The 27,716-nt window shown below is 41.4% G+C and overlaps 2 protein-coding genes across 4 annotated transcripts in view; both read right to left on the bottom strand.

Annotated features, from left to right (window-relative positions):
- Positions 1-27,716, bottom strand: part of PRDX1 (peroxiredoxin 1) — a 341,280-nt gene that overhangs the window by 51,906 nt on the left and 261,658 nt on the right. The window lies entirely within an intron of this gene.
- GPBP1L1 (GC-rich promoter binding protein 1 like 1) overlaps positions 255-27,716 on the bottom strand; it is a 32,246-nt gene continuing 4,784 nt past the window's right edge. The window contains exons 2-12 of the mRNA XM_065842396.2: positions 17,381-18,269; positions 16,400-16,514; positions 15,221-15,350; positions 14,580-14,863; positions 11,793-11,865; positions 10,384-10,577; positions 7,057-7,197; positions 3,661-3,819; positions 2,791-2,915; positions 1,833-1,935; positions 255-1,639 (exon numbers count right to left, since the gene is read on the bottom strand). Of these exons, the coding sequence (XP_065698468.1) occupies positions 1,493-1,639; positions 1,833-1,935; positions 2,791-2,915; positions 3,661-3,819; positions 7,057-7,197; positions 10,384-10,577; positions 11,793-11,865; positions 14,580-14,863; positions 15,221-15,350; positions 16,400-16,459 (1,416 nt within the window). The 5' untranslated portion in view covers positions 16,460-16,514; positions 17,381-18,269 and the 3' untranslated portion in view covers positions 255-1,492. The remainder of the gene's footprint in view (positions 1,640-1,832; positions 1,936-2,790; positions 2,916-3,660; positions 3,820-7,056; positions 7,198-10,383; positions 10,578-11,792; positions 11,866-14,579; positions 14,864-15,220; positions 15,351-16,399; positions 16,515-17,380; positions 18,270-27,716) is intronic.

Genomic DNA, 27,716 nt, shown 5'->3' with positions numbered 1-27,716 from the left:
AAGTGCTTCCCCAAGCGAAGATTCACGGCTAAATGTTCAAACCTCATCACACATCTGTCCTCACTGTCCATTAAAGAAACCTCAAGCGAGACCTCGGGGAAAACCCTGTGGGGTCAGCAAGACCAGCGAGTCCATGTGCAACTCACCCAACCCACGTGCAACAGCGCACAACCACGCACAACCTTCCAATCCAAAACGTCTGGGTGCGAGCTGAGCTTCAGACAGACACTGAAATAGCTTAGGCCACAACCAAGTTGTTTGTAAAATCCTTTTTAATCTAATAGAAATGTTTTCATGAATTTTTAAAAAAGATTTCAATGAAAACAGCTTTGGATTCAGACATTCCCTTGCCACATTGTGAACACAAACAGCAGCATTGCACTAGGAACAAGTGACACCGACCGGTCGAGCTTCACAATTTCGTATGAAGCGGAAAAGAAAAGAGCAAACTGCTTCAGCAGAAGAGAATTTCAAATTATTGTCTTGTGTTTCTTTAGAAAATAACTAAAAGCAAAAACCAAGGGCTGTCTCACCGTTGTTCTCCTCTCCCTTCCTAAAGGGAGAGTTCAGCTCCCGCAGGCCGAGCGCTACACAACGTTTGCCAAGTGGAAAGAGAAGAAACTCCGTATCCCCAGTGCTATTACATCCCCACAGTTGCAGGTCCCTTTAGAAGAAAGCTCTTCTAACATAAGAAAGACAATTAGAATTGGCAAACTGATGCAAAATATTTATTCCAAGTTAGTTATTCTTGATGCAGTAGTTTTTCCCCCTCATACAGACTCAATGTGATAGTCACTTTTTTAAATCTGTAAATAATGTTATCAAAATAATCTTAATCTTTGAAATCTCACAAAAAATTTATATTTTACAATCCACCCTGAATATCAAGGCTGCAAGAAGAAGAACACAAACAATTCCTATATCCAAATATTTTACAGCTGTACCCAAAAAAAAAAAAAAGAAGAAAACCACAACGCCTGGTTAAGTGATGAAGCTCCCCGAGCCGCCAAAAAAAAAATAAAATAAAATAAAAAAGTCATGTTATTAGCATTAATTTAACATAATTAGAACTTCAATAGCCATTTTGTCATTGACAATGATTGTTTTAGCACACGGGCGCCGCGCGGGACCGGGCGGCGCGGTTAGACGCTTGGTGTTGTCGCAAGGATCAGTCAGCCACCTGTGTCCTGCTCACCAGAGTGGGCTTGTGCACTGCCCCACCAGGGATGTGTGTCACCTTCGCTAGCTGCACAAACTTCTAGTAAGCATTAGGGCAAAACCAAAAGAAAAAGCTAAAGAAGCCAATTTCTCTCTTCTTTGGGATACAATTATTTCCCTTGTGCATGAAGTATCAACAACAAAAGAAAAAAAACTGAACAGACTGGAGACAGAATAAACTCTGTTTAGTTTATGCAACCCCAAACACGTGTTGAACTATGAACTGAGTTTATTGGGTTGGTTTTATTTATTTTCAATTTTCTCGTGCCCGCTTTCAGGCATCATCATCTGACGTTTCGCTGCTACTAGTTTCTGAGTCTGAGTCCTCAATCTTTGTCTTAAAAGTGCTTCTCCAGTGGAACAACAGGCTGGAGCCGCGGCCCTGAAGAAATCCGTTCTTCCCAAATCCGTTTCTTCTTCGCTGTGGGCATGAAAGCAAGTTTTAAAACAAGCAAAGGTGTGGAGAGCATCACCACCCACCAGTGGATACAAATTGTCTGCGCAAATAACGCAGCCAGGAACTGCACGACAATCACACTTCTCCAACACCTTTAAGAACCACACCACGAACACTTGTGCATGAGAAGGGAGAGGGAAAGGGCTGTAAAACGTACCTGCTCTGATTTAATTTGGAACTCTTTGAGCTCATCCTCCGTGAGGGGAAGGTAGTTCTCATCATTCTCAGGATATTCCTGCCATCCCATTTCTTTCAATAACCTGATTTGTGAAGAACATAAAAGGGGTATGGGAATGAACACAAGGGAACAACAGCAAAGGAGAGAATGTGCTGTCCATGAGGCACAAGGTTTTGCATTAAATCACTGCCAATTCATCAGGGAATCTTCTATACTACAGAGCAACAACGCTTCTTGTTGACCCAATGTTTTTCATACTCAAGGTCTTTCACAAATATTTAATCATCAGCAGTCCTGTCGGATGGGTAAATAACTCATCTGGCAGAAGGAAAGCAAAGCAGAGCGAAATTCTACCCAAGGACACCGAAGGAGGAGTTGAGGCAATCAAACCGGTATCACAGCTCAGGATCTCCTAAAACTTACTATCTGCTTGCACCAGATGCTCACACGCTGCTTACTCACTAAAGCAAGATACTAAGTAAATATTTTCTTAACTCTCCCCCACTTTACAGCATTTAAAGCAGCACGGGCGTACTCTAAGTGCAGACAGAAAGTGGTGTGTGCACTTGAGGGTGTATATTCAGTCTTCAGACCATTCCATTTAGGACACCTGTCTGTAAATTAACCAGAATGGCACTAGGTTTGTGCTCATTCTCTGCGTGGGCAGGTAAATATCCAGGCAGCATTAGCACACAGGGATGTGGCACTAGAGCAGCGCAGGAATTTAATTACAGACCCCAGCGAAGTCTTGGCTCACCTGGCCTCATTGTGTTGTTTCCAACAAGGCCCCACCCAGCGCAGCACCCACACCTCCCGCTCCAAACACACAAACTGCTGCTGCTGCCCAGACCGTTGGCTTTGAAACAGTCTCCGTCCCCCCACACAGCCCAAGGACTCACCCTCTTTTACTCCAGGCTTTGTTTTGCCGTTTACTCACCTGTGTTCTGCTTCCAGTGAATGAGAGAGGTTTTCCCCCTCCTCCGGCAAAGGGAGAGAAAGGCCATTCTGATGGCAATTCTCTTCCCAGTTTTCCTTTGGTTCTGGTGTGCTGTTGCTTTCCATCTAAAGAGAAATAAAAGCATCAAAGCGTGCTTGCACAGACCATGCCAAGAGCACAGTTCCAAGTTCAAGCTTCTGCTTTTGGAAGTAAAGCCTTTCACCTTGAGTCAGTGGTTTTACAGAGCCTGGACTGCTAACAGATGAAAGCAACTCCTACCCCGCAGAGACAACACAACAGGAACGGCATTTGGTGGGCGGCACTTTCGTGTCAAGGTGTAAGTGCTGCATTGCAAAGCCATCATCAGTGGCTTCAGAGTGACAGCAAGAAAACTATGAGAATGAAATACTCCTAAGGATGGCCCTTCCATACACATTAACCCACAGACTTAGGCATTTAGAGGTCTGGTCTAAGTCTCTGAGGCTTAAGCCACTATCCTGCACCTTCCACAAGTACAGAATTCAACTTCCCTGTGGATGTAGTTTGACAAAGAGGTCTGAAAGCAAATTAAGATGTTAAAACATAGTATTGTTCCAATCCTTAGAGAATCCTTCAAAAAAATCTAGGTTACCTTCAAAGTCTGTGACCTTCCACCTCATTTATTACATATCTATTTGCATTTCATTGTGTTATGGATCTCCGTTCACCACAGTGCTGTGCACCACTTCTGCTGGCACGTGTGCCAGACCAAGGGAAGTCATTCCTTCCCTCCCCCAGAGCCTGAATTACATACACTGCTCTGTTTTCTTTTCAGTACCCAACTCCTTAAGTACATAATTATAATATATACAGTAAGGACAACGAACTTACATCATCCAGCTTGTCACATTCTCTGTTCTCTGTTATCTCCCCATTCCTATCATCTTTCAGTGCCTTCAGGAATTCGCTCTTCTTATCAGTGGTACGGCGCATCAGCTTCGTCAAGCGTGAAGAGCAGATCTCGATGGGAGGGGTGGTGCTGGAAGGACTCTGGACAAGGGGAGGAGAATACAGAGACTTTCAAACTGCATTGCTGTGAAGATGGGTCCGTGCTTACACCTTTCAAACAGCCATCAGTTCTCTGGTTGGCTCTTAACCCCTCAGAATAAACGTCATGTCAAATTCCCATCAAAATACTGACTGGTGTTGGACATTCACTTCTCCCCTTGTCAGCACGTTGTTATCCCACCTATCAGACTCTTAATTTCTTATTCTCCTAGTTGTCAGTTCGCTTGGCCACGAGTATGTTTATTTTGTTCCTTTGCAATGTAAAGCTTAAGCAATGCTGGAGCCTACAATAGAATACGAAGGCAGAGAACTACACGCAGGACTCTTAGCTACAAACATTAAAAAATTAAGGCAATTAGGCTTAGTTCAAGTTTCCATCAAGCCATCCTGACTCTACCCTGAAATTAAGCGATGGGGTGGCAATCTCCTTTCAGGGAGTGGCCACATCCTTAACTAACCACATCGGGATGTGGAATCGGCAGCCACAGCCTCAGCATCCTCCCCCGAAGGGCACACAGCTGATTCCTTGCTATGTACCCCGGTCCTGCCGGGTCAGCGTGCGGCCAGACTCAGGCAACCCTGGAGCCGGTAGGAAATGTGCTCAGCTCAATTCGTGCACACAAGGTACCTCCCGTGCTCTTCCACAGCGTTTAAGCTTCTTTAATTATCTTGAATCTGTGAACCAGGCATAAGGCACAAGAGTCTGCAGATCTGCAGTACTCCAGGCACAGCACTGCCATAAAAACATCACTAACCAAGAGGAGCTTTCAGTTTAATCTGTTCCATCATCTTGACTGGACACACAAAAGAAATGTAAGACCGTGTTACATGAAAGTTCCCAGTATCGCAACCTTCTGCTCATATATGGAGTTCACGTCCAGCTACTCTACGACAATGAGGAATTTAGTCACTCATACGCATACCTGACACTAGAACCTTGCAAGAAAAACTACCCTTCACTTGCTTGCTTTGATTTTCCTCCCCCCAATATTAAAACAGACTAACATCTCCTAAAGCCTGTAGTGTTTCCAGCCTCCACTCCCTTTTTAAACTAGGGTGGGAAGGTTTCAAAATCAGGCTCTTCAAAATGAATCTCCTTTGCAAAGCCTTTTTATCACACAGCGCTCTGAGCAAAGATGTAGGGAGCTAAAATACGTAGCAAAATAAAAACAAGGCAGCAACTGCTGCTTATATTTCTAATGCCTGCTGCACGTGAAGCAGTGGTGTGCAATAACACCTTTCAGGGAAGCGCATGCTGAAGGGAATGTCCTACAGTAAACATTTCTCAGATTTTGCCTAATTCAATACAGTATGAAACAAATCAGCTATTGCAACAGACATAACAAGTGATTGTGAATGTTAGGATAAACAGGTAGCATAGTATTGAAATTAAAGCTTTCAACATGATAACTAGTTAGACTGCAGAAGATAATAATGAACAAAGGAGACTAAAAATTGGATGCCTAACAGGGGTGGCTACTCTAACGGAAAAGTCAACCTGTACAACTTTTAGAATTCAGACTGTATCTTGCTTTGGTCATCTCAGACTGGCTGGTGGGGACACTGTGCCAGGGCTAGCTGGCACCCTTCTAGTTGTGAACACACCGTGGTCTCTTAGGAATAAAGGTATTATCTCCAACACTTCTGCAGGAGCAGCATCATCCCCATTTCGAAATAAAGAGGCAGAAATTACATGTAGTAGGTGTGTGGAGCTGGGATTACAGTAGTACTTTTGGCCATGGTTCTGTGTTTTCATACTGCATGCCTCCAACAGAGCCAAAGAAAAAATATTACAAGTGCTCAATTTTAGATGGGAGGAATTTTTAAGGCCTTTTTGTTCAGTTGATTGATGCTGGTATTAAAAGTAGCATTAAAGGAAGTACTGCTTGTTCTGGGGAAAACCCAAGCTGCCTATTCTGCTGCCAGATCAGTACCTGACATCTTTGCTGACTAAAGTTTCAGGCAAAACCTTCTTGGAGGGGTGAGGGAATAAAATAACAGAGACTACTTGCATTACTACTGTGTGATATGAATGAATGCCCCTCTCAATATCCACTTGGAGGTGAAAGCCTGTTTACGTGTTTATACTGCAAAGGTGTCCATACTATGCTGCGCATTACACAAAAGAAAGCCTGGCAGTAGCACAAAGGACTTGGTCTAACGACAGACAAAAGCAAGGTAAGGGGAAGGAATACAGCAAAAGATTTATTTGTCAAAGTGACAACTGCATGCTTGTTAACTATCGCTTTTAATGGCTGCTTTTGCACTCAGCAGGGGCTAAAGACAAGAAGTACAGGCTGTTGCAAAGTAAAGCCTGCAAAGCAGAGAATCAGAAAGATAACAAAGTCTTATTTTAGAAGAGCTGTAAAGGAAAAAGACAAATGCACAACTATAAAAAAATAACACTGTTACACTTGAAACACAACATACTAATTTCAAATTATGCGAATAGGTCGCTTATCACAGTCTGGTTTATTTCTGTTCTTGTTATGTATGGTCACAAACCTGTTGAATTTTGACTCCCAGAAGCAGAGGGGAAATGTTACTCAGTGTCACCTTTCTATTAACCCTTGTGGAATTTTAAGCTCCAAACCAGCATTTTGTACATGAGCTATAAAGTGATCCATAGAAATGGTGGCCGAAATGTGTTTTGTCACTGTTACTGCTGAAATGGCAACAAATTCATATTCCAAGGTTCTCTCCATACTTCAGACCAAAATCAGAGGTCAGTCAGTTTCCACCTCATGTCCTTCCGACACCAAAATTAAAACTGTAACCACATTAAACGCCCCCAACCCTCTCAGAGCTCATTGCTTGTGCTGTTGCTCTCCTAGAGAAAGGGAATGAGGCAGATCATCCTCCTTCCCCTTCTTTTCCGATAATACAGAATAGCATAGGAATCAGTTTATCTATCTGTTCACATCAGTTCTTGGTATCTGCACTCCGATAACATCAAGCACACACGTCTAGTTATGCAACACTATTTAAAGCATTAGTATTATTTTTTAATATTGGAGGGAAATTCTAGTGCATTTGGACAAACAGCAACAGCTTTACATCCAGGTAAACCACACTTTTATTTCTTTTAGTGAATCAGAGATGTGGCAGAATGTGCTAAGAACCTACAAGTGAGTAATTCTTCAAGGGTGCAAAGGTACCATGTAGAGAGAGGAACTTATGTTTAAGGTTCCCACCCTATCCCCAAACCCAATCTCTTACCTCTTTGGGAGAGGTGAGGACTGAGCCACTCGCCAGTACCGCTGGTTTGGTTACAGAGACTGGACTGGTAAAGGCAGAGTCGCGGCTGGAGGAAAGCGAGCCTGCTTTATGTTCACTTCTGTTTGCTTTCCATGGACTTGGCTGTGTTGAAGAGAACACAAAATACTGGATGGTAAATGGGTAAGCCACAAGTAGTGGTTATTTACAAGTAGTAAAACAGATAAACATCATGTTGGCTGTTGTAGGGATTTTTTCTCCTCCCTCTCCAAGAACAGTCTCAACAAGTTTACCTTGACACCCATCATTTTTCCCCATCTTCTTCTGCTTTCCCCACAGCACACACAATTCTGCTTCACGGCCACCACCGTCCAGTAAAACACAGTCAGAGCTCAAAGAGAAAATCCTGCATTGCACTTCATTAATTGGAATCACCACTGAGTGATGCAATGCGTCTCACAGCTATCCACAGATGGGAAGTAAAAAAATCCCAGTTAAATCCACATTTCATCCAGGAACACTGCATGCTACAAAGAAGGGGGGACATGAACTTCCCCTGTACAAGGAAGAAGCACATCGAGGAATATTTCTGTCCAGGTTGAGAATGCAAATGATTTATTTCCTAGGGCTGTGAAGGTGTCTGTCATTGCACTGATCTAGCAATGACAATAAGAAAGAAAAGAGAGCGAGAGAAAAGAGAAAAAAGCAGCTGGTTCACTAAAGTGCATAAGCACTTGCTGTTTTGCTCTGGATGCTCTTGGCAGTGTCCCTTCAAATACACGGGCAATTCGGCTGAAAAACAAAGACTTCAAGATAAGTTTTTGTTACTTGGAATGTTATTCTGGAGCCTCTCTTATCAACCAAGGACAAACACTGTGAAGCAACTATCTTTACAAAAAGGATCCTAACAAGAAACTTGCATCAAATAGCACAAGAAATACACTCGTCGGAGCATTCAGACATACTGGTTCCTTTGACCCGTTAGACTTCTGCTGACAGCTTCAAGTCATTAGCAGAATAACTCATGCACAAGCGGGATTCAGTTAAATCTGAGATGCAACAGATCTTGCATTCTGCAAGCAATGAGAGCAGAAGCCATTATTTCAGTACATTCTCACTGTTCCACTGGGCTATTTTATTCATTTTTAAATAAACACATCAGTAGGGGAGGCCATCAGCACTACTATTCCACTGCACTTAAAAACAAGAGCAGTCCACATTACCGAATGGATTATTCTGCATTCACAGCACACATTCCTAACATCCCCTTCAAACACAGAAAACATCCCCGTCTGCACAATGTTGTCTGGTACTAAAATTAGGGTATAGAATGACGATGACAAAGGGTTTCTCTCCGCAGATGTGGTCAGGTTGCGCGGCTCAGCCCCGACTGCTGTTCTCTCAGCTTCCACACAGAGGCAGCTCAGACAAATTCAAAGACAGACCCCGACTGCTTTCCTAGCAAGGCCACAGGAGTCAAGCACAGCAACTTGGGGTGAATATCCAAAGGAGTCGTTTGCAGATTGTGACTTTCATGGATTGCTTGACTGTGCACAATTAGCCATCTCAATTAGCCAAGAAAGATTGTAACTGCTTCACTGCCATCAGTTCTCTTCCTTTCAATACTACTTGGTAGAACTTATAAACATTTTTCACTCAGTTTGCCCCGATGGCTTCCCAATACTGCTGACTTTGTGAAAATGAATGTTCTGACTCCTCTACTTACTTTATGTGCTGCAACTTCTGTACAGCTTTCTAGAGTCCTCAGAATGATGCATCCTACCATAGCTGCTTTATATCTGTACCTTTAAATGTGTGCATCATGGACACAGTTTCTTCTACCTAAGGATATACTGATCTCCCACCTTTAGCTTTGCTAATGGTCACCATTCATCAACAAAAGTGCTGTTGACACCAACACGTAATTCGATAATTATTTTAACCATTAAGATTTTTCCTGCCGCTGGCAGAATTAGGCCTGAATTAAGAAAAACGCACAAAAGAGCAAGAAGCTCTAAACTTGCTTACTTACAAAAGAGCTATTATTCTTTCCCATTTTGTTTTTATCTTGGAAGTACGTAAGACTCACCTACTCTAATCAGAAGGAAGATTTCATTTGAACGTTGCAGCCAGCATTAGTAATTAATACATTTTAGACACCTTTTGAAAGAATAACATAGCTAATAGTTTTATTTAGTTTCTTAAATACTTCCGCTACTCTGCAGAGTTTCTAAGGAATCTACACATGTAGATTCTCTGGAAAAATGGGCAAGATAAAGCCTAGAACTAAGGAACAAAAAATTACTTGTTTTTTCAACGCTCCTATATTTCTTTCAGTAAAATAACTACAGCACAACACCCATTGCTCTTCCAGGTTGTCTCTAAAGCTCCACTAAATTAGAGCTAAATTGCAGGATGTTACAATGTAATTTGATCTTAACCTCAACTGTTTTGAACACATCAAAGTATGGTAACCCAATAAAGATTTTTCAAGGTTGCCACGTGAACAATTGGAGCACATCGCAGCACACATTCCACTTCTCCAGCATCGCCTGTTTTGTCTAACTGAGATAAGGATTTGTCTAATGCATGAAAACACATCCTTTCAAACAGGCATCAGTGGAGTCAGGAGAGAGGTTGGTTCTCTGTACGGACAAGACAAAATGGCATTTTCATAGGGAACAACAACAACTTTGGTAGTAAACAGGTCTCTACTGTAAAGGCCACTACCCCAGAAACTACTGGATTTCAACTCCTGCTTCTTGTTAGGGGTTTGATTCCCTCCCATGTCAAGGGATAGAATTCTCCCTTGAGAACTCAGTTCCAGAAGGACAGGGAACTGCTGGAGAGAGTCCAGCGCAGCCACCAAGATGCTGAAGGGAGTGGAGCATCTCCCGTGTGAGGAAAGGCTGAGGGAGCTGGGGCTCTGGAGCTGGAGAAGAGGAGACTGAGGGGGGACTCATTAATGTTTACAGATATCTAAAGGGTGAGTGTCAGGAGGATGGAGCCAGGCTCTTTTCGGTGACAACCAATGGTAGGACAAGGGGCAATGGGTTCAAATTGGAACACAAGAGGTTCCACTTAAATTTGAGAAGAAACTTCTTCCCGGTGAGGGTGTCAGAGCCTGGCCCAGGCTGCCCAGGGAGGTTGTGGAGTCTCCTTCTGTGCAGACATTCAAACCCGCCTGGACACCTTCCTGTGGAACCTCAGCTGGGTGTTCCTGCTCCATGGGGGTATTGCACTGGATGAGCTTTCCAGGGCCCTTCCAACCCCTGACATTCTGTGATTCTGTGATCTGCAGTTCACTAATCTGGCTGGAAACCCCTGTACCTTGGAGGGAGGAGCTGCAGGTTTAGGAACCAGATTTTTGTAGACACTTGGGACAATGGTGGTGGCTTTGTTGCCATTTGCCAGATGAGAAACAGGTGATGTAAATGCAGCTGAGAAGGCGGCAGCAGGATCCTCTTTTGAAACCTTTTTGATGACCAGCATCTTGGTAGGTTGCTTGGCACTAGGGGGGTTTTCTGTGAAAAAAATAAAACAAAGGTTGTGAAATACAAATGTTCAGTTTCCTAACAGCTTCAGCACACTGCTCCAGTTCCTCCCCCTCAATCTTACACATTACACATCTGCTTCCGAGACTACTATCAGCTGTTCTTTCACTTCAGCTTTGAGCAAAGATACTGGATAAGGGTGTCAAAGTACAATCTTTTTTCATTTATCCACAACAGCTCCCTTGACAGTGAAGGAAGAACACACAGTGACATCAGCTAATAGCCTTCTACCATACTACAGGAATCAGAACAGATAGCAGCACTTTATTGAGCAGCCACAGATCAGCTTTGTTAATTCGCCAACACAGCAGAAATACTCAGCATGACTTATCCCTCAAAAGACACAGCGCTTTTACAAACAAGGACCAGTAGTATTTCTTAGGCCAAACCAACACATCTGCAGGAGCAGAACAATTTAGAAACAGTAGTGGTATGAACAGCTAAAGGCCCCATAAAAACTAATTTTCATTAATTTTTGAGCAGAACAATAGCTACCTGACAAACATGCAAAAAGAATACGATCTGGTACTATAGGAAGAAGTATTTTAGAGGTTTTTTTTTGGTATTCACACTGTTTACAGTATGTAACCCAATTAACCTGGCTACATTCTTGTCCTGGTTTTGGCTGAGACAGAGTTAGTTTTCTTCCTAGTAGCTGGTACAGTGCTGTGGATTTAGAAAGAGAATAATGTTGCTAATACACGAATGTTTTAGTCATTGTGAAGTAGTCAAGGATATATATTTTTTTTGTAGTCGAGGACTTTTCAAGCCTGTTCGGAGCTTGGGGAAAAAAAAAAAATCAAATAAATCCAAACCACAGAATGATGACAGTTTTGCTGTATTTCTAATATCAAGATCACAAGTCAGGAACTAACGCCTAGTTCACTCAAATCTGCTCTGCCCTTCAAGTGATGTCTCTATGAAATCACAAGTGCAGGAAGCCAAGAAGCAAATGCACAACAATGACACCACTGCACCAGCAGCCTTTTACAACAAGACAAGCACAGTTTCAGGAAGACAAAAAGGCCAAGAGACGAGTGAAGATTGTGGGAGGAAAACACAGGAGAGAAAGTTGCAAATTGTCTGCTTAAGTCTTTTAAAAAAACATGTAGCATCTCAACACCGGTCACAACTTCCTGCTTCAGCATCAGCATTCTGTACAGCAATGTAAATACCTTTACCTACCCCATACTCCAGAAGGTGTCCCTAAAGGTTTGTTCTGGTTGTTGTGTCTTCCAGCTTCTGGGTTCAACGATGGCTGTAAAAGAGAAAAAAGCAACTGAGTACATCATTATATCACATAACAAAACAAACCAACCCAAAACCAAAAATTAGTGTTAACATTATGCTTCTAGGAACCCAGAGTATGGGCAGATTTCTCTGAACAGCACCTGAACTAGAAGAGAGATGTCTTTTAGATGTCTTTAGCACAAGTCATCTAAAAATCAACTTGGTATTCTCCTTGGCTTCTGCTGTATTTCCAACAGAACTATCAGCAGGTTCAACATAGGTCCGTTAAGTCTTCTACTATGTGATTAAGTACATTCCACCAACCAATATACACATTAAATATTTAGGTATTTAATCAGCAGCTCAAAGTATAAAATAAAATTCACATCATCAGTATATGAAGAATCTAGTTTCATTTTCCAAATATTTTTAAACAATAATTATGCATAAATCAATTAAAACACCAAACAAAAGCAATACTAGGCTCTTATGGAATAATGAATATATATATACACACATTTACTGACAAAAAAGCTACATGTAAATTCATATTACGCTTCAGAGTCCACTTTTCAGGACAATACTGCAGACTCACCTTTGATTCAGTATCAGAATTCAACTTAGTGGAACAACTAAGGACGTGTCCAAGCTCAAAGCAGAGTACAGAAAACATAAGCATTCAACGACAAGTGTTCCTGATTAGCTATTCCTCTTCCCCCATCCCAAGTCACTTCAGTTCAAAATAAAGCAATCTTTTTCCTCTTTTTAATGAATTCTTCATATGTTAGTTACTATGGTGACAGCATAAGTTTCTAATAATGAGCTTCTGAAATAGTAGGCATTCCTGTTCTATAAGGGCTAGGAAAAAAATGTCACACCATAGCGTAAATTCCTGCCTCAGACCCCAGGAATCCCTGTGTCAGTGCTTCAGTTTTTAGTTACAGGTCAGTTTTATAGCAGAGGTGCCCACACCACAGGAGAACTCAGACTAACAGCCAGTTCTGCTGACCTTTCAGGAAAAGTGTTGCGATCATCAGCCACACAGGCCTAACAGCTATGAGCTTAACCACAGCATCCATTAGTTTCACCCCTTGGCAAAGACAATATAGGAGTTATTTAGCAAGGCTTGCTGATAGACAGTGTATGGTATTATCACCTTAAAAAAATAAGGGAAGTAGTTACAGAAGGAACAGCTACGTAGTTGGGGAAAGGCACTCGAGAATGAAGTACATGCAAGAAAGACTTAGACCAAGATACACTTCAGCAGGGCACAGCTGCCATCACTACACTAACTTTCTCCATTTCAACAGGCTTTTGACAGTCTAAAGAACCGGCTTATAGAAATCCTGAATTACAGTATTCTTGAAAAACCAGATTAAAAGAAATCCACAAACAAGCTGTATCACTGCTCTCCAGGTGTTACCCACCCTGTGACGCAGGCTGACACTCCCAGCACAAACAGGTGAACAGGAACCTGCAATCACTCCCCCGGCACTCCAATGACAAAAACCCAGCAGCTTACATCAAACTGCCTCCTGAGCCAACTGAAGTGTAGATCCTACATTTTGGCCTGAAGCAGCTGCGGACATTCATATATTTCACTCTAACTCCTAACTTCCCAAACAGCAGCAGTGCCATCAAACTGCCACAAGTATTTCAGCAGTAAACAGCCTTCCAGAGATAAACACTGAATAAGAGAGCAAAAAGCTCAAGCCGATGATACAAGCATGCAGACTATCACCAGAAATTCTCATTACTCGGGGCTTTGCCACTGAAGGTGAAGCCAAAGGAACTGCATCAGGTGAAGGGACTGAGTTACCAGAACCTTACAGATGATATTGACCTCATTACACTGGTCAAGAGCCTACAGACAGCAAGAAACAAGATGGAAAAAAGCAAAATACGCGGCCTGATAACAAAATCCTCTTCAGGGGACAGGAGAAAAGAAATTAAATAGAAAGCAGAAAAGGTGCGTATATCTCAAAGCATTAGCATTAAGGAATACATATGGTAAGGATGAAAACCGTAAGTCCAACTAAAGATACTCCAAGTAAACATAATACCAGGAGGCAAGAGACCATCGTACTGATAATACCACATGAACTGGAACACTGGATAAGAAGAAAGCTGTTTAATTGGAGATACCGATAGAAGAAATGGCTCAAGAAACCCTGATCCAGAGATTAACAGAGAGACAGGAAAACACCTCTGATAACACTATTCCAGAAGATTGGGGACAGATGGTTGCAAAGGTCTGAGCATGTCACGAACAAGCTTGGGAAGGTTATCACAAATACCAACATGCACCAGAACGCAGGAGGCAGGAACAGCAGACAGACTGAAGATAAGCTGAATAGATGTACTTAGCAGCAAAAAAAAGGCTTTGTAAGCACAGCACAAAGTCAATATAACTGCTCTTCCTGTGGCAGACCAAAGCGTCACCTTACGGGTTTTGCTCAAGATCTGGCTTGTGCATTGACAATGCTGTCTTCAGTTCACCATAACCACTTGGCAAAATATCTGTGCCAAAACCCATAATCCAACAGGTTGCCAAGTCCTGAAGACTCTGGGTACCAATTAGCATCCTGTCAGCACTGGGATAATTTTAATAAAACTGTTGTGATCTCAAACATGAAATTGAATGCAACTCTAGATCCTCACCACCTGTCAACGCTAATAAAAATGAGATCTGAAAAGCCACTTCTCACAGCTGCCACTTCTAGTGAGAAGCTACACACTTACAAAGTCTTCTTCCTCAAACTGCAACTGCTCTTTATCTTCCTTCTTCTCTTCCCTGGATTCAACAGGCAGCTTTTCTTGAAAGGCGGAACTTTTCCGAGAATGGAAGTTGCCATTCCAGTGGCGATGAACTCCGGTTCCTCCTCCACCACGCTGGTTCCCACCATCATGGCCCCGTGAGGGACCATGCCAGCCAGGCTGGCCGCCAGAAAGCCCAACGTGAGCTCCTTTAGAAACACCAGAATCTACAGAATCATGGCGGAGAAGGGACGGCTGATGCCAGCAGTCTAAACAAAAGGAGATAAGTATGCAAATAAACCAAGTCAAGACAGCGTGCAGAATACTGGAAATAACAAGAAAAACAGCCTGATAAGTCAGTGTTCACTAACTACTAGGCCAAACTCAATAAGCTACCGTGTGATTATATCAGAAAAAAAATCAAGATACACAATGCACATAAAGCTACCATGAACCCCTCGAAGGTCTGAGCACATGGCATGGCAGAAGAGAACAGCACGAATTTCTTAAAGGATGTTTTGAAAAGGTTCAAGTTTGGGAAAATGTTGTTTATATTCTGCAGAATTCTCCATTCTGTAGAATATTCCAAAATGTGTGCTCTCGGGCTGCATTCTGATCCCTCTTACCTCCCGCGGTTCGGAGGGGCCCGTTATTGAAAAACCCATCAGAAGAGTTGTGTCTCCTGCGGCTCACTCCAAAGCGGCCCTCTCCGCGGGGAAGATGCTCTCCATGTTTCTCAAAGGTGGCTGCAGGGGACTGCAGAGAGTACAAAGTGATGTAATGAAGCATTCATTAGGGCACACCAAGGAGCCTCAGTCCAACAGGGACATTTTGTTAATTAAAAAAGAAACAACCAACCCAAACCCCAGAATCCTGTACTGGTTTTCAATCCAGCATCCATATCTGCTTTGCTTAGCCAACATCAACAGTCAAGTGAGCCTGACTGGAACGGGACACAAATATGCGGATTTTAGAACCAGAGAGAACCTAACACACTAATCATACCACTGCTCTTTGCAAACACATATTTTCAACAAAATTAATTTAAGAAATCCTATGATACACAGGTGCTCATTCATTCACTCTCTCAAGAGAGAAAGACAGCAGGGGAGGACCCAACCAGTAAAATTCAGAGATACCCAAGTAAGCTAAAGCACTTTTGGACTGAAACAACTATGTTGCTGTAGGAAACGTTAGCAATTCTACCATTAAGATTCCAAAGAATCTTTTACTCTTCACTTTCCCTTGTTTATAAAAATTCAGAGGCTGGTTTTAAATGGATCAAATATCCTGAAATTACTTTTGCGTCCTCATATTTAAGCATGAAGGTGAAAGCTGTATTCTTTCTTGTTCCATGTTGTCCATCATGATCTGGTTTGCTATTAAAATGTTTTTTCTCTGCCACTATGCACAAGTAACGCAAATTGTTAAAATCTTAAACTGGACTTCCTGGTCAACCTAAGCTGCTTCTGGAATTAGTTTTAGAAAGAAGGTGACAAGCAAACTGCCCTCATTTTAAGGTTGCAAAAAACTAATCAGTATTACCAAGTTTGGAGTTAGAGCCCAAGGGCTTATCACCAATTTACTTACTACTCAGCAAAGATCAGATTATTTTCATAAATCAAAGCCAAATTATAACCTGCATTGTGAATAAGTGGCAACTTAAGTCTTGACTCCCACAGACTTTGGGCCATTTCTGTCGTTTTCTATTTGGGAACCCACTCAAGTCTCAATGCAAAGACACTGAACTACTCCCATGTCCTCCTCTGAAATAAAAGGAATACATTTGTTGAAACAATAATTACCTTGGTTGACTGTGGTGTTGAGAAGTTAAGCCAGGCAGGAACAAAGTCATGCTGCGCCATTTAGGTCCAGTGTCTCCCTTCAATAAAATGAGGCATCAAACCTCATGGCCAGGATCTGTAAATGAAAAGAACATTCCCTGAGTGTCATATTTTCCAAACTGAAATAATAATAATATAATTTATTTCCCAAAGCTTGGCCTATACGAATAGGAGGGGAAAAGTGCTGTGGGTTTTCATATTACACTTCAGCATTTTTTTTTCCTGCTGACTTTGGTCCTCTGACCAAAACAGGTAAGAACATTCCCAGTTAATTCCTGTTTACAATTAACACACTAATTAAATTCATGATAGGACGGGCACGGAGGTAGGAAGAAAACAGAACAAACAGCATACAAAAGCCATACAATGCACAGATGTGTAAAATCAAGACATGACACAATTTCAGGTACATTCCTTCTTCGCTCGTTGTGTCTCAGATTCAACAAAGAGGTGATCACTGCATGTTTTATTCCAGAGGCTGTAAATCAAATGTGACCAAATTGGTGATGTTACAGACATTAGAGAGCAGATCACAGACCTGAAAGACAGCCATATGCCAGCTCCTGCATCCCCAATGTAAAACTACATCCAGATTCATCAACTCTGTGCAGCATGGAATATTCTAGGCTGGAACTGCTTTCAGAGCTAACCAAACAGTTAGGAACAGAACACAAGCTGGTTGAAGGATCTTAATGGAAGTTAAACTGCAGACCAGCTGAGGCATCTCACTGAGTAATCTGAAACTGAATTTTCTTTCCAACATGTCATAGCAATTTCCACTGCTCAAAATGATGAAAATTCCATTATTGCTCTGTATAGCTGAATTTTGCCTTTTCGTGAAAGGTTCTCCAGTTTACCATTTTGATTGTTTTTCAGCTTTAATTTAAATATGAACAAGTCAACACTACATAAGCAAAGAAATGAGCCCATATGATCGCTTACCCTGAGTTTGGCCTCTGCAGTCCAATGTCCTCGGTTTCTGTGCTTCACTGACTTTGGGGTTTCTCCTTTCTCCAGGATGCTGTCAGGCCAGCTTTGAGGCAATAGTGCGTCTCGAAGTGGAGCACGAGAGGCCGCACTTCGTGCCAACTGCGCCCTTCACCCCCTCAGCTGCTCATTTTAACCTCTTTGCACTCTCACTACAAAAAAAAAAAAACTAAGAGGGTAATTTATATTGAAAAAAAAAAAATCCACGACCACGTTCACCTCATTAAATTTCCTCTGGTCGCAGTAATACAGAAGTCAGCCTTTACATTACAAAAAGGTTTGTCGAGTCTGCGTGACAACATTCAGAGCAACACCATGGTTAATACTGAACAGACACACTCAAGTCTGCTGGATCATTCATGATTTGAAGCAGATGAACCTGAACACTCTGGAAAAAGGATGATGTTACATAAAAATGTTTGCCCCAAATGCCGAGATCTAAACAAGCAGCATCTGCCCAAGTGCTCTTAAAATATAAACTTCATTTTTATCACATACATCTGCTAAAAAAAGGTATAGAATTTCAAAAAAATGAATGTTAGAATATACTCTAGTCTTCACGTAACTTGGTTAATGCTCCGCAGAGCTAAGCTCTACTTGATATAAAGCTCAAAAGCAGGCACAAATGTTGATCTCCCTGTTTTTCACCATTTACATGCTGGAACACAGGTCACATGAACAAAAAAATGCCAGGTTCAAAAATAATATCTTCTACTCTATTTTTTGTAGACTGGGTGCTGCTTTTAAAGGGACACAATTATTCCACAAGAGCTTCTTGTTCTACAGTGGAGAGTTCACTTCTGGGTCCTCTTCCATGAAAGAGATGAGACAGGAACTGTAGTCACTATAAAAGGAAACAAAACGCCATCAATACAAGCAGCATAAACATGACAAAGTGTGACTAGAGAGAACAGAAGGAAAAATTGAGCAGCTAGTGCAAGTGCCAAAGCGATGTGATCTCCGATCAAAACAAAACCTGAAATAATCTCATTAAAAAAAAAAGGTCCCTGAAAAGGGCATTTTTGCTTTTAAATTATCAATTCCCATATTTAGTTTCAAAAAGGGCAATACAAACAAGCTGAATCAGAATAAAGGGAAGAGTGGAGAAACTGCATGCAGCTGCTGAAAGGGGTTCCACACCTCAGAGCAGTGTTAAAACCTGCTACTAAAATACCAGTGAGGCTCCAGGTTGCAGGGAGGCTTGGCCATTCCATGGGCCTCATCTCCTTTATGTCCCCACATCATTCCTCATCTGCTCCAATACAGCCAGACCCAGCTCTCAAGAGGCTCATGACAGTAACACATGCCTTAGTCCATTAACTCCTCCACAGAAAATACCAACCAAAAAGGAAGATCTTTTCTGCTATGGCCTCTCTTTCTTTGAACAACCTTACCTAACCAGAAGCAAACAGGTAAGTTTACTGGTCCTGAAACACCTGAAAAGTTTTATTACTGTTTGATGGTATCAGCTGTTTCTCAGGGTCTCTTTAGGCAGGTCTTCTTATGCCTTTGTATTTGTCTGTTTTCCCTGTTTGAATCTGGTTCTAGTCCTGGACCAGTTCTGGTTTCCACTGCAGTTACTAGGCCATTGCTTTAAGCATGTGGATTTTGTTTAAGTTTTTAAGACCGTTTTCATAGAGGCTCAAAATAAACAGACACAGAGGGAGAAGTAAAAATCGCTGCCTTTTTGTCCTCTGGGTCGTTCCCTTTAGAAAAACCAAAATCACAGCTCATTTTCATATATATATATATTTTTTTTTTTCTGGCACTAGATGTTATTGTTGTGTAGGGGAGTTTGTAAAGAGGGCAACATTTTCACACTTAAGCTGAGAGCCACGATCACATTTCTGGAGGTAGAATAACAAGAAGCAGCTTCACAACCACTACAAAATACAGATGAGGCAAACCAGAGTGGACATGGCCACACACAATACTGACCTGGGAACTTCTGAGCGTCCTACCCCGGACCACGAGCTAGTAAGGGTCACACACACCGCAAACAGCAAAAGTACCAACCTATCAAGACCCATTTCCACATCGAAGGGTAATTTTTCAGTGTAAAGAGACGTGCTAAAACAGCTGCTGCACACATAAGTGTCTTTGCATCCCACTAAACTCAGCACAGGTACAGAACTCCTCGAGTTGTGACCTTCTGAGGCTGCTACCAAACGTTTGAATAGCACATAGAAGATAAAACAGGGACAAAGTCGATGCAGTTGACTATATTTAAACAAGATTCATTACCTTCTGAATAAATACGCTTTTCAGAACAAACTGAACAGCAATTACACCATGTCAAACTATTGACAGAAGTAATATCATTTAAGATTTAATGAACTTTGAGAATGATTCACAGCAATGTGAAAAATGGACCTAAACAGAGTCAAGCCCACACAGAACTATCCTCTGGATTTATCTGGATTTATCCTCTACCTGAATAAACGAACACCGTGGAATTACAGTTTTTAAGTAGGAACTAGGTCTGAGTATACAACAAAAATAAAACTACCACAGAAGTACAAGACCCCAGTTTCACTTTACAAAAAAGGTTCCCAAGTACCTTTGGAAATGCAAACGGAAAAGGAAAGCACATCAACAGTTTGCAAGATACCTTCTTATATTTCAGGACAATCAAAACCAAGGTGAAACACTTCACAAAACTCCAACCACTGATTTAAAAAAGATTTTGCAGAAGATTCAGGTCTCCTAACCTACTGCTTTGATATCACTGTTATCATCAGTGACCGGGGCAGTTCTTTAAGGCGCAGCACCCAACACGCACATGGAGTCCAGCACGACTGCTAGGTATCACATTTAGGATGGATACCCAAGTCTTTCAAATACTGTGCTTGCACAATTAGCTTAAATGAGGTACTGCTGAGCAGAAAACTTGCTAAAGGAATGATGTCCACATCATCTCAAACCTTCTATCAACTATTTTGGTACTTCTGTAACCTTTATTCTGAAAGAATTTCACTTGAGATTTTGCACCGAGGCTGCAGTACATCAAAGTAAGATGCTTAAAATAGTCTTCACCCACTTCTCTTCAGGTAGTGTGCAGAAGGCACATTCAGTAAATTCAAAGCCATGTCTTGGGCCCTTCCAAAGTCATGTTTGCCAGCACAAGCAAGGCACTGAAGGCTATGTGCCCATACACTATATGTATATATGCTGCTCTCCGGCCATCACCTTCCTGCGCACATACTAGCGCAAAAAACCAAGGTATGTGATGATATTAAAATGCATTCATTTTTGCTAAAGCAAAAAACCTGCTGTTAGATGAAATGTTGTAAATTATGCTACTACTGAAACCCTCCAGTGTCCAGGATTAGGCCATATCTGAGGTGCTGCAGTCGCCCCTCATGCACATGGAGCCCTGTTCAGCATCGCACCTTCAACCAGGCTAAGAGCACTTCCATAACCCACCGTACCACTGGCTACAGTACTACCACAAAATCATCATGGGCAAGACCCAAAGTCTCTCTGTTCCCTTCTCTGACAGCAACCCACAACAAATCTTGAAGAAAAACGTGCAAGAAGAACAAGTAGCATCAGGGCTCCCAGGATAATTTCTCAGACTTTTAAGCCAGAGTCTGCACTATAGTTTATTACTTCCAGGTACATCTGTTTAATTATTTTGGTTTTAGTCACATTTATACATTTTTGCCTCCCAAATGAGAAAGGGCACAGTTTATTATGCTTTGTCTAGAAGTGAATTAGTGGCTACAAAAATGTCAGTCTCAACTCAACTGGATGTTTTCTTGTGCTACCAAAGCACCCAACACCATTCCATTCCGTTTTTCATGAAACTCATGTTTTTATACATGACCCATGTCCTCATGCTCTCATCCCTCTTCCAAGCTAAGCCAGACTATTTGCGGAAGCTTTCTGAACACCTCTAATAATCCCTACTGGCATTTCCACATCTTTTAGATGTAATGTCACCAAAACCGCGTCAAGTGTTCAAGATTTGGGAGCATGAACAATGTTTACAGTGGCAAAATTGTGCATGTTTTACCCTTTATTCCTAATACCTAACATTGGGGTTTTTTTTTATTACTACGTAGAAGTGAAACGACCTTCACCAACTACTCAATAATGAACAAAGCAAAGAGATCCCTCAAAGTAGAGGTGGCGTCTGCTTTTCTCTGGTCACACGCGTGGAACAAACACACGCGTGGAACAAACACACATTCCCTGAAGGCAAAGCTCCTGATTCTTCCCATACTGCAATGACAGTTCAAACTGGTCTCTGCTTCACTATGGAAAACAGAGAGGACAAAGATCATTCCCAGCAGCAACTCCCATTATCAGGAAAAAAACCCACAGATTAAAGTGTTCATCAATGCAAATTTAATTAATTTTCTCTCTCAATTTAGTTCAAGTTTGAATTATTTCTGGAAATACAAATCAGAAAAAGAGAATATAATATCACTAAATGAGACGTTCTCTAAAGGCATACTTGCTTTCAGAACAATGACATCTGTGTTAATGAGCTTCGGTGAACAGCAACAACAGGTTGTCAAGTACCCCAAAATATTCTTTCGCTGATCAAAACGAAGAAGCCTTTGGCAAGTAATATAAATATAGTAAAAATTAAACGTTGCATTAGCATTTGGGTTCCACTTGTTAACAGTTCTAATTAATCTTTTGAAAAAATAATTTCAATTATCAATTTCAGAATGTTGCATTCAAAACCTTTTAACTGTTATTTCACAGCAACTTCTATTCATAAACTTTTCATATTATAAAAGTACTTTTTCCCCCTTGGTAAGTGCTTAAGTTTTGTATCTAAATATCCTTCACTGTGTCACTGAACATCCAAGTGGAAGAAGTGATATTTATCACTAAGTCAAACTAGTGAAAATTGTCAGCTGCTCTTTTATATCACCAGATTTCATTTTGTATTTGTCTAAACAAATATTTAAAAATTGACATGAAAATGGAAGGAACATACAAGCATATCCTGTTTAAAGAAGAGGCACAAACTACAATAAGGAAACGTACATAGTCCAGGACAAAATCCCCACCCTCCAATAAGCCATTCATAGTGTTCTTGCTATGTTACCAATGAACATAGTTGCGTAGCTGTTTTAATCTTTTTGTTAACTTTCATTTCTACTGCTAACATTGACTTGATCAGAGTTAATCTCTAAACCAGAAAGCTTCTAAAGCTTTGTTTCTCAAGCTGAGCTTTCCAGATGTACCTGAGAGTAGGAATGATGAAGGTGTTCAATATGGAAGGACCTGAACTGACCAGAGCAGAGAGAAAAGCTGAAGATAAATCAAAGCCATTGAGAGATTTCTCACTGGGAACGGATGAAGATGTTTCAAAAGGTCCTAAGCAAGCACTGCTGAGAACGCTAATCTATGCACATTTTTGCTATTCCTCTTCCATCTCCTGCCTTGGTCGACTAAACTGTAAAACCCCGATGGGAGGCAAAACCCACCCCGAGTTCCAAGGTGACCCAGCAGGCTGTGCTGTTCCAGTAGGAAACCTGTCTGGGAACACCGGGAATGGAAGCCGGGCTTCCAGGCTGTGCCCACAGAACCTCCTGCAGTGCAGGCTGCTGAGTCGGACCCGTTTTACTGGATGCTTTTTCTGCTCCATTATACTCTGCAAACCTCCTCAGATCCCTTCAGCCCTGCTGTCCACCTAGAACGCTATTAATTACAGCCTCTAATTCCATTTCTTCTCTCCTGCAAGAGCAAATCACACAGATGTGGAGCCTCTAGTAGAAAACCAGCATAAAAGTAGACTTTTACCCTTCGTTATATATTTATCAATCCAGCAAACAGCAGCCGTAAAAGGTCACAAGAACATCTGTCTATCCCTGCCACAATTCCAGTTCGCTGCATTTCTATGTATTACTTTAAATAGAACACGTTTAGTCAAAAAAAAAGTAAAGATTTGTTTTTCTAACTGGCCAAGTCAATTGGGATTTCAGTAATATTCCTAAAGATCAGATGTCAGCTGGGCTGCAAAAGCATTCAGAAAAATTAGTGAACAATTTAATGGATGCATAAAGCAGAACAGAATTTACTTCCCTCATCAGTTTTCTGTGCAGCTCTTTTAAAGCGATTTAATCAAGCAGATATGCCTAAACATACACAACAGACCTCTCCACTTAGCTACTCTTCACAGTAGAGTGTTATTTAATAGGTGTACGCTGGTTTATGATAAAGAATTAATACCATATGCATTCCCTAAAATAAGATCTCTTTCTAACAACTGCTGCTCCATCCAACACATTCACAGAAACAGGGAGTCACAGCCTGCAGCCCAACCTACAGCACGCCCCTGATTTCCTTAAGGATACCAAAAAGCCACACGTGAAATTTCATTATCCTGTTTTCCAAAGAAGCAGAACACAGTTTGGTCTTACTATTATTAGAAACATTTTATTCAATAAGATAATGATATTTTGGCACACAGCCCTTTTAAAGTAATGTAATTACAAATCTTGCTTCAACCTCACATGCATCACTAGGCCTTACTATAAAAGACACAAGAGCAGCATTACCAGTTCAGGAGTTGTCATAACAACTGCTGAGCTCCTTTTTTTGCAGTTAATGGCATGTTCACCTACATAAAGTATCTACAAAACAAACTTACTTTCATTTTGCTCTCAGCTTCCATTAATACAATTATCTAGACACATCTTCAGTCTGTCTACGCAATGGAAATCCAGTTGCCTTTGGAGAGGACAAATGTAGATGTTCCAGAATGGCATGTACAACTGGTAGTACTCACACACCTGAGGTATTACGCACCAGAGTAACTAGAATAGCACATCTGGTATCATTACTTATCCCTTTCCATTATATCACACAGCCAGACCCCCAAAACAGTTACTCAAATATAAAAGGGCAGTTTTATTAATTAAAAATACTGCGGAAAACATTGTTTAAATTGTATCTGTCTGCTGAAAAAAAATCTCACATCTAAAGCAGCACTCAGATTTTCTAGAATCATGAGCCCATTAAAACCACTAAATGATGGATTAAAATGTTAATCATGCACCAACCCAAAATCTTCCCCGATACAGACATTAAAAGTTCTTATAAAAACCAGCTATTACTGGAAGATTAACACCTTGTTTTTCAAGTTGAAAGCAAATGAATCTGTCTTGCAGAATCATCAAAACTATTCTGTGTTCTAGAAACAACACTGCAAATCTATATATTCCAAGATGAAAAGATGCCAGAAGCTTGTCCACACAAACGTTTTTCCAGAGTAACAGGCTGGGGGGTGGGGGAAAATCATATTAACTGTTATGTATCTGACTACTTCTGCAAACCAGATGATCAACATGAATGAACTGAAAACAGGTTAAGAAAGGTCCATATGGCCACATCTATATGCTAAACCCCTTTTCTCTATTGACACTCCTCCCATCGGTGTCTCATACAGTACACTCACAACCTGCCCATTTACCCGCTTACTTTCCACTTAGAGCTCTAAGGTCACACTGACCGAATCCTACCTCATTCCAAATTTCTGGAACAAATCTATGCACCCACACAATCCCATACCTCACAGAGCCTTTACAATCCGGTTTTGTGAATACATACTACGATGTAGAACGCAGAGAGTAAGGAGGTGATTTTTTTTCCCCTTTCTTAATAGCAAAGATACAAGGGCTTGCAAGAGTAACATAACCAAACCAGAGGGAAAAATGACTTCTAGAACTGTGATGTAGGAAAGATTCTTCACTGAATAATTGGGAAAGACGTCACCCTCAGCAATGCTATTGATTGATGGATGCCTGCCTTTACAGCCCAAGCTGCTCAGAGTTTTGGCCAGCGAAGCTACCACAACATCAGTGCTGTGCCAACAGTATCAGGTGCACTGAGGAAACCCCAGAGCCAGCAAGCTTGTTTTCGCTCAGTAGCATGCACCAGGATAATGTTCCCCATCATAAGCAAGGAATTGCAAACATGTAGTTACCGCCTTATCCCTGATGCATACTACATACCTCCTGCCTACCTGTCTTCCAGAGATGTAGACAGAGCCTAAGCACAAGTAGTTCTCCAGTACCTTAAAAAAAATGGGATAGGTGTTCCCCACTAACCTGGTATTTTACCAGGGTTACTATTGCTAGTATAGTGTATTTAAATATATTCTGTTTGGCACTGAGGAAAACATATTTCCTTTGGAAGACAGCATCAAATGCAATCAGACTATTTATGCAATATTCATGTCCAGGCGAGAGACACCATAAATCAAGTACAGGGAAGCGCAGATCTGCACTCCAGATGAAGGATAAGAGAGTAGAAGACATGTCACTTGTAAAGAGAAAACGGAACTGAGAGTAAACAAATTAAACACAGAAAGGGATTCAGAAATAAGAGACACTATCCTAAACAGTATTATAGTAACTCTTCCCCTCGATACCATGATCCCAGCCCTACGAGGCGAGTGCCACAAACTGGGAAGGGCGGCACCTTCCAGTGGTAGGTACTTCCCACCCAAGACAAGAGGCCAAGAGTGGGGAGTGACCCTGTTCTCTCTGCCCCTCCCTCCACTCGCGTTGTTTCCAAACCTCAAGACCAGGAAAACATGAAGAAACTCCACATTTATTTGTCTGTGACTAGGACACGACAAAGACGTGTTCACTCAGCACTTTACAGCACGTGTGCACCACCTGCGTTACAGTTTGTAAATTTTACTTTGTCTGCTACATTTTTCATTCTACTAGCTTAAAATTTTCAGCACTTCCTCTAACTAAGAAAGTATTATCAAACATCAATGCAGAAAAGTCACGGAAGACAATTCAGTTTAAAACAAGTCCTATATACATAAAATGAACTGCACAAATAATAAATATTCAGGGAAAGGAACAAGTGAGCCCTGAACTTTTAATCTGATGATTTGCTGGAGCTGGCAGATCCGTCTTTTTGGATGTTAGAAGTCTTCTGCTGGAGCTCTCTCTACGATCCTGCCTGTGAAACTCCTAAGAGATAAAATAAAGCAAGGAGTTATGGACAAGGTGTTGTCCAGCTGGCTTGAGCTTCATCTTTACATCTTGTATGGAATTATTGTGCTGTTATTCTGCAGGTTCACTGTGCAGGCTAAGGGTTAAACAATGTTGTTCTTCTATCTAGTGTCCTACAATAAACTAGGGAATACTAGGAAAACATCTGGGAAAAAAATAATAGTCAGAGGTTGCATAGTTCATAGTTTAAAAGACCTTAGCTCTATCCTCTCCCATCAGATGCCTTTGAAAATGCCTCCCCCCCACAATTTGTACAGTGATCTTCAGGCTGCAGAGGTCCAAAAATTAATCCTAAGATGTCTCAAATAATATCAGAAAAACAAGTTTGCTACCAGCAGACAAATTCATTCTGCAGCTATTACATCTCCATCGGAATATTTTATTGGGAGCTGTAAATCAAGAGATCAGCATACCAGCATTCTCCCGCGTACCTCTACAATCTGGTTTGGTTATTCTGTGCCTGTCCTTGCACCTAAAGTCTGACCTAAATATATTCTGCTGCAATTTCAACCCATAACTACTTGTTTTATTCATGATGGATATGGCACGTTGACTAATCTCTCCTTGCAAATATCTTTTCAGACATCTTTCTCCAGACCAGTACGTCAGCATTCCCTGACTGAAAGGCAAGCTTAGCAGGTGGTGGGGATTTTTGAGGGAGTCATAGGGGAAGTCCCACAGACCACCCTGTATCCCAGCACTGTTTAGCAGCAGAAAAAGGATATATCATATTCCAGGATCAAATACAGTAATGTCTTCAAAAAATAAACACCTCTCTCCCAACCACTCCAATTTTACTGTTGAAGCTACAAGCTTTTAAGTTCAAAGCACTGATGATGAAAAAACTGATGTGACCCACCTACCAAGCACGACAACCTGCAGGCAGTGACAGGATCCCAGAGCTGGCTTCCACTTATACCTGCAGGTTACTTTTTTAAGCTGCTTTATAGATCACCTGCTGATATCTGATGAAATACAGTTGTATAAAACCATTCCAGAGCTAAACAATCCAATTCCCCCCCCAGCCCCCCCCCCAATTCTCACTCAAGGGTTCTCTCTTTTACAGACTTTATTATCTCCTTTACAGATCTTGTTACCCAGCCATAACTTTCCCACAGTATGATAGTATCACAAACTGAACAAGATACTTTCAGCTGCAGACCTACCACTCGTTCCTCAGCAGAATGGAAAAACTGCTTCATTACCTTCTTTACAATGCTCTTTTATACGTTCCAGTATGACAAGTGAATTTTCATGATAGCGATGCTGCTGACTCACAATAATTTCGGAAC

Source organism: Patagioenas fasciata, chromosome 6 (genome assembly GCF_037038585.1).
Source record: "Patagioenas fasciata isolate bPatFas1 chromosome 6, bPatFas1.hap1, whole genome shotgun sequence".
Classification (NCBI taxonomy): domain Eukaryota; kingdom Metazoa; phylum Chordata; class Aves; order Columbiformes; family Columbidae; genus Patagioenas; species Patagioenas fasciata.
Note: the sequence above shows the minus strand (reverse complement) of the source record. Positions and strands in the feature narration are given on the sequence as shown.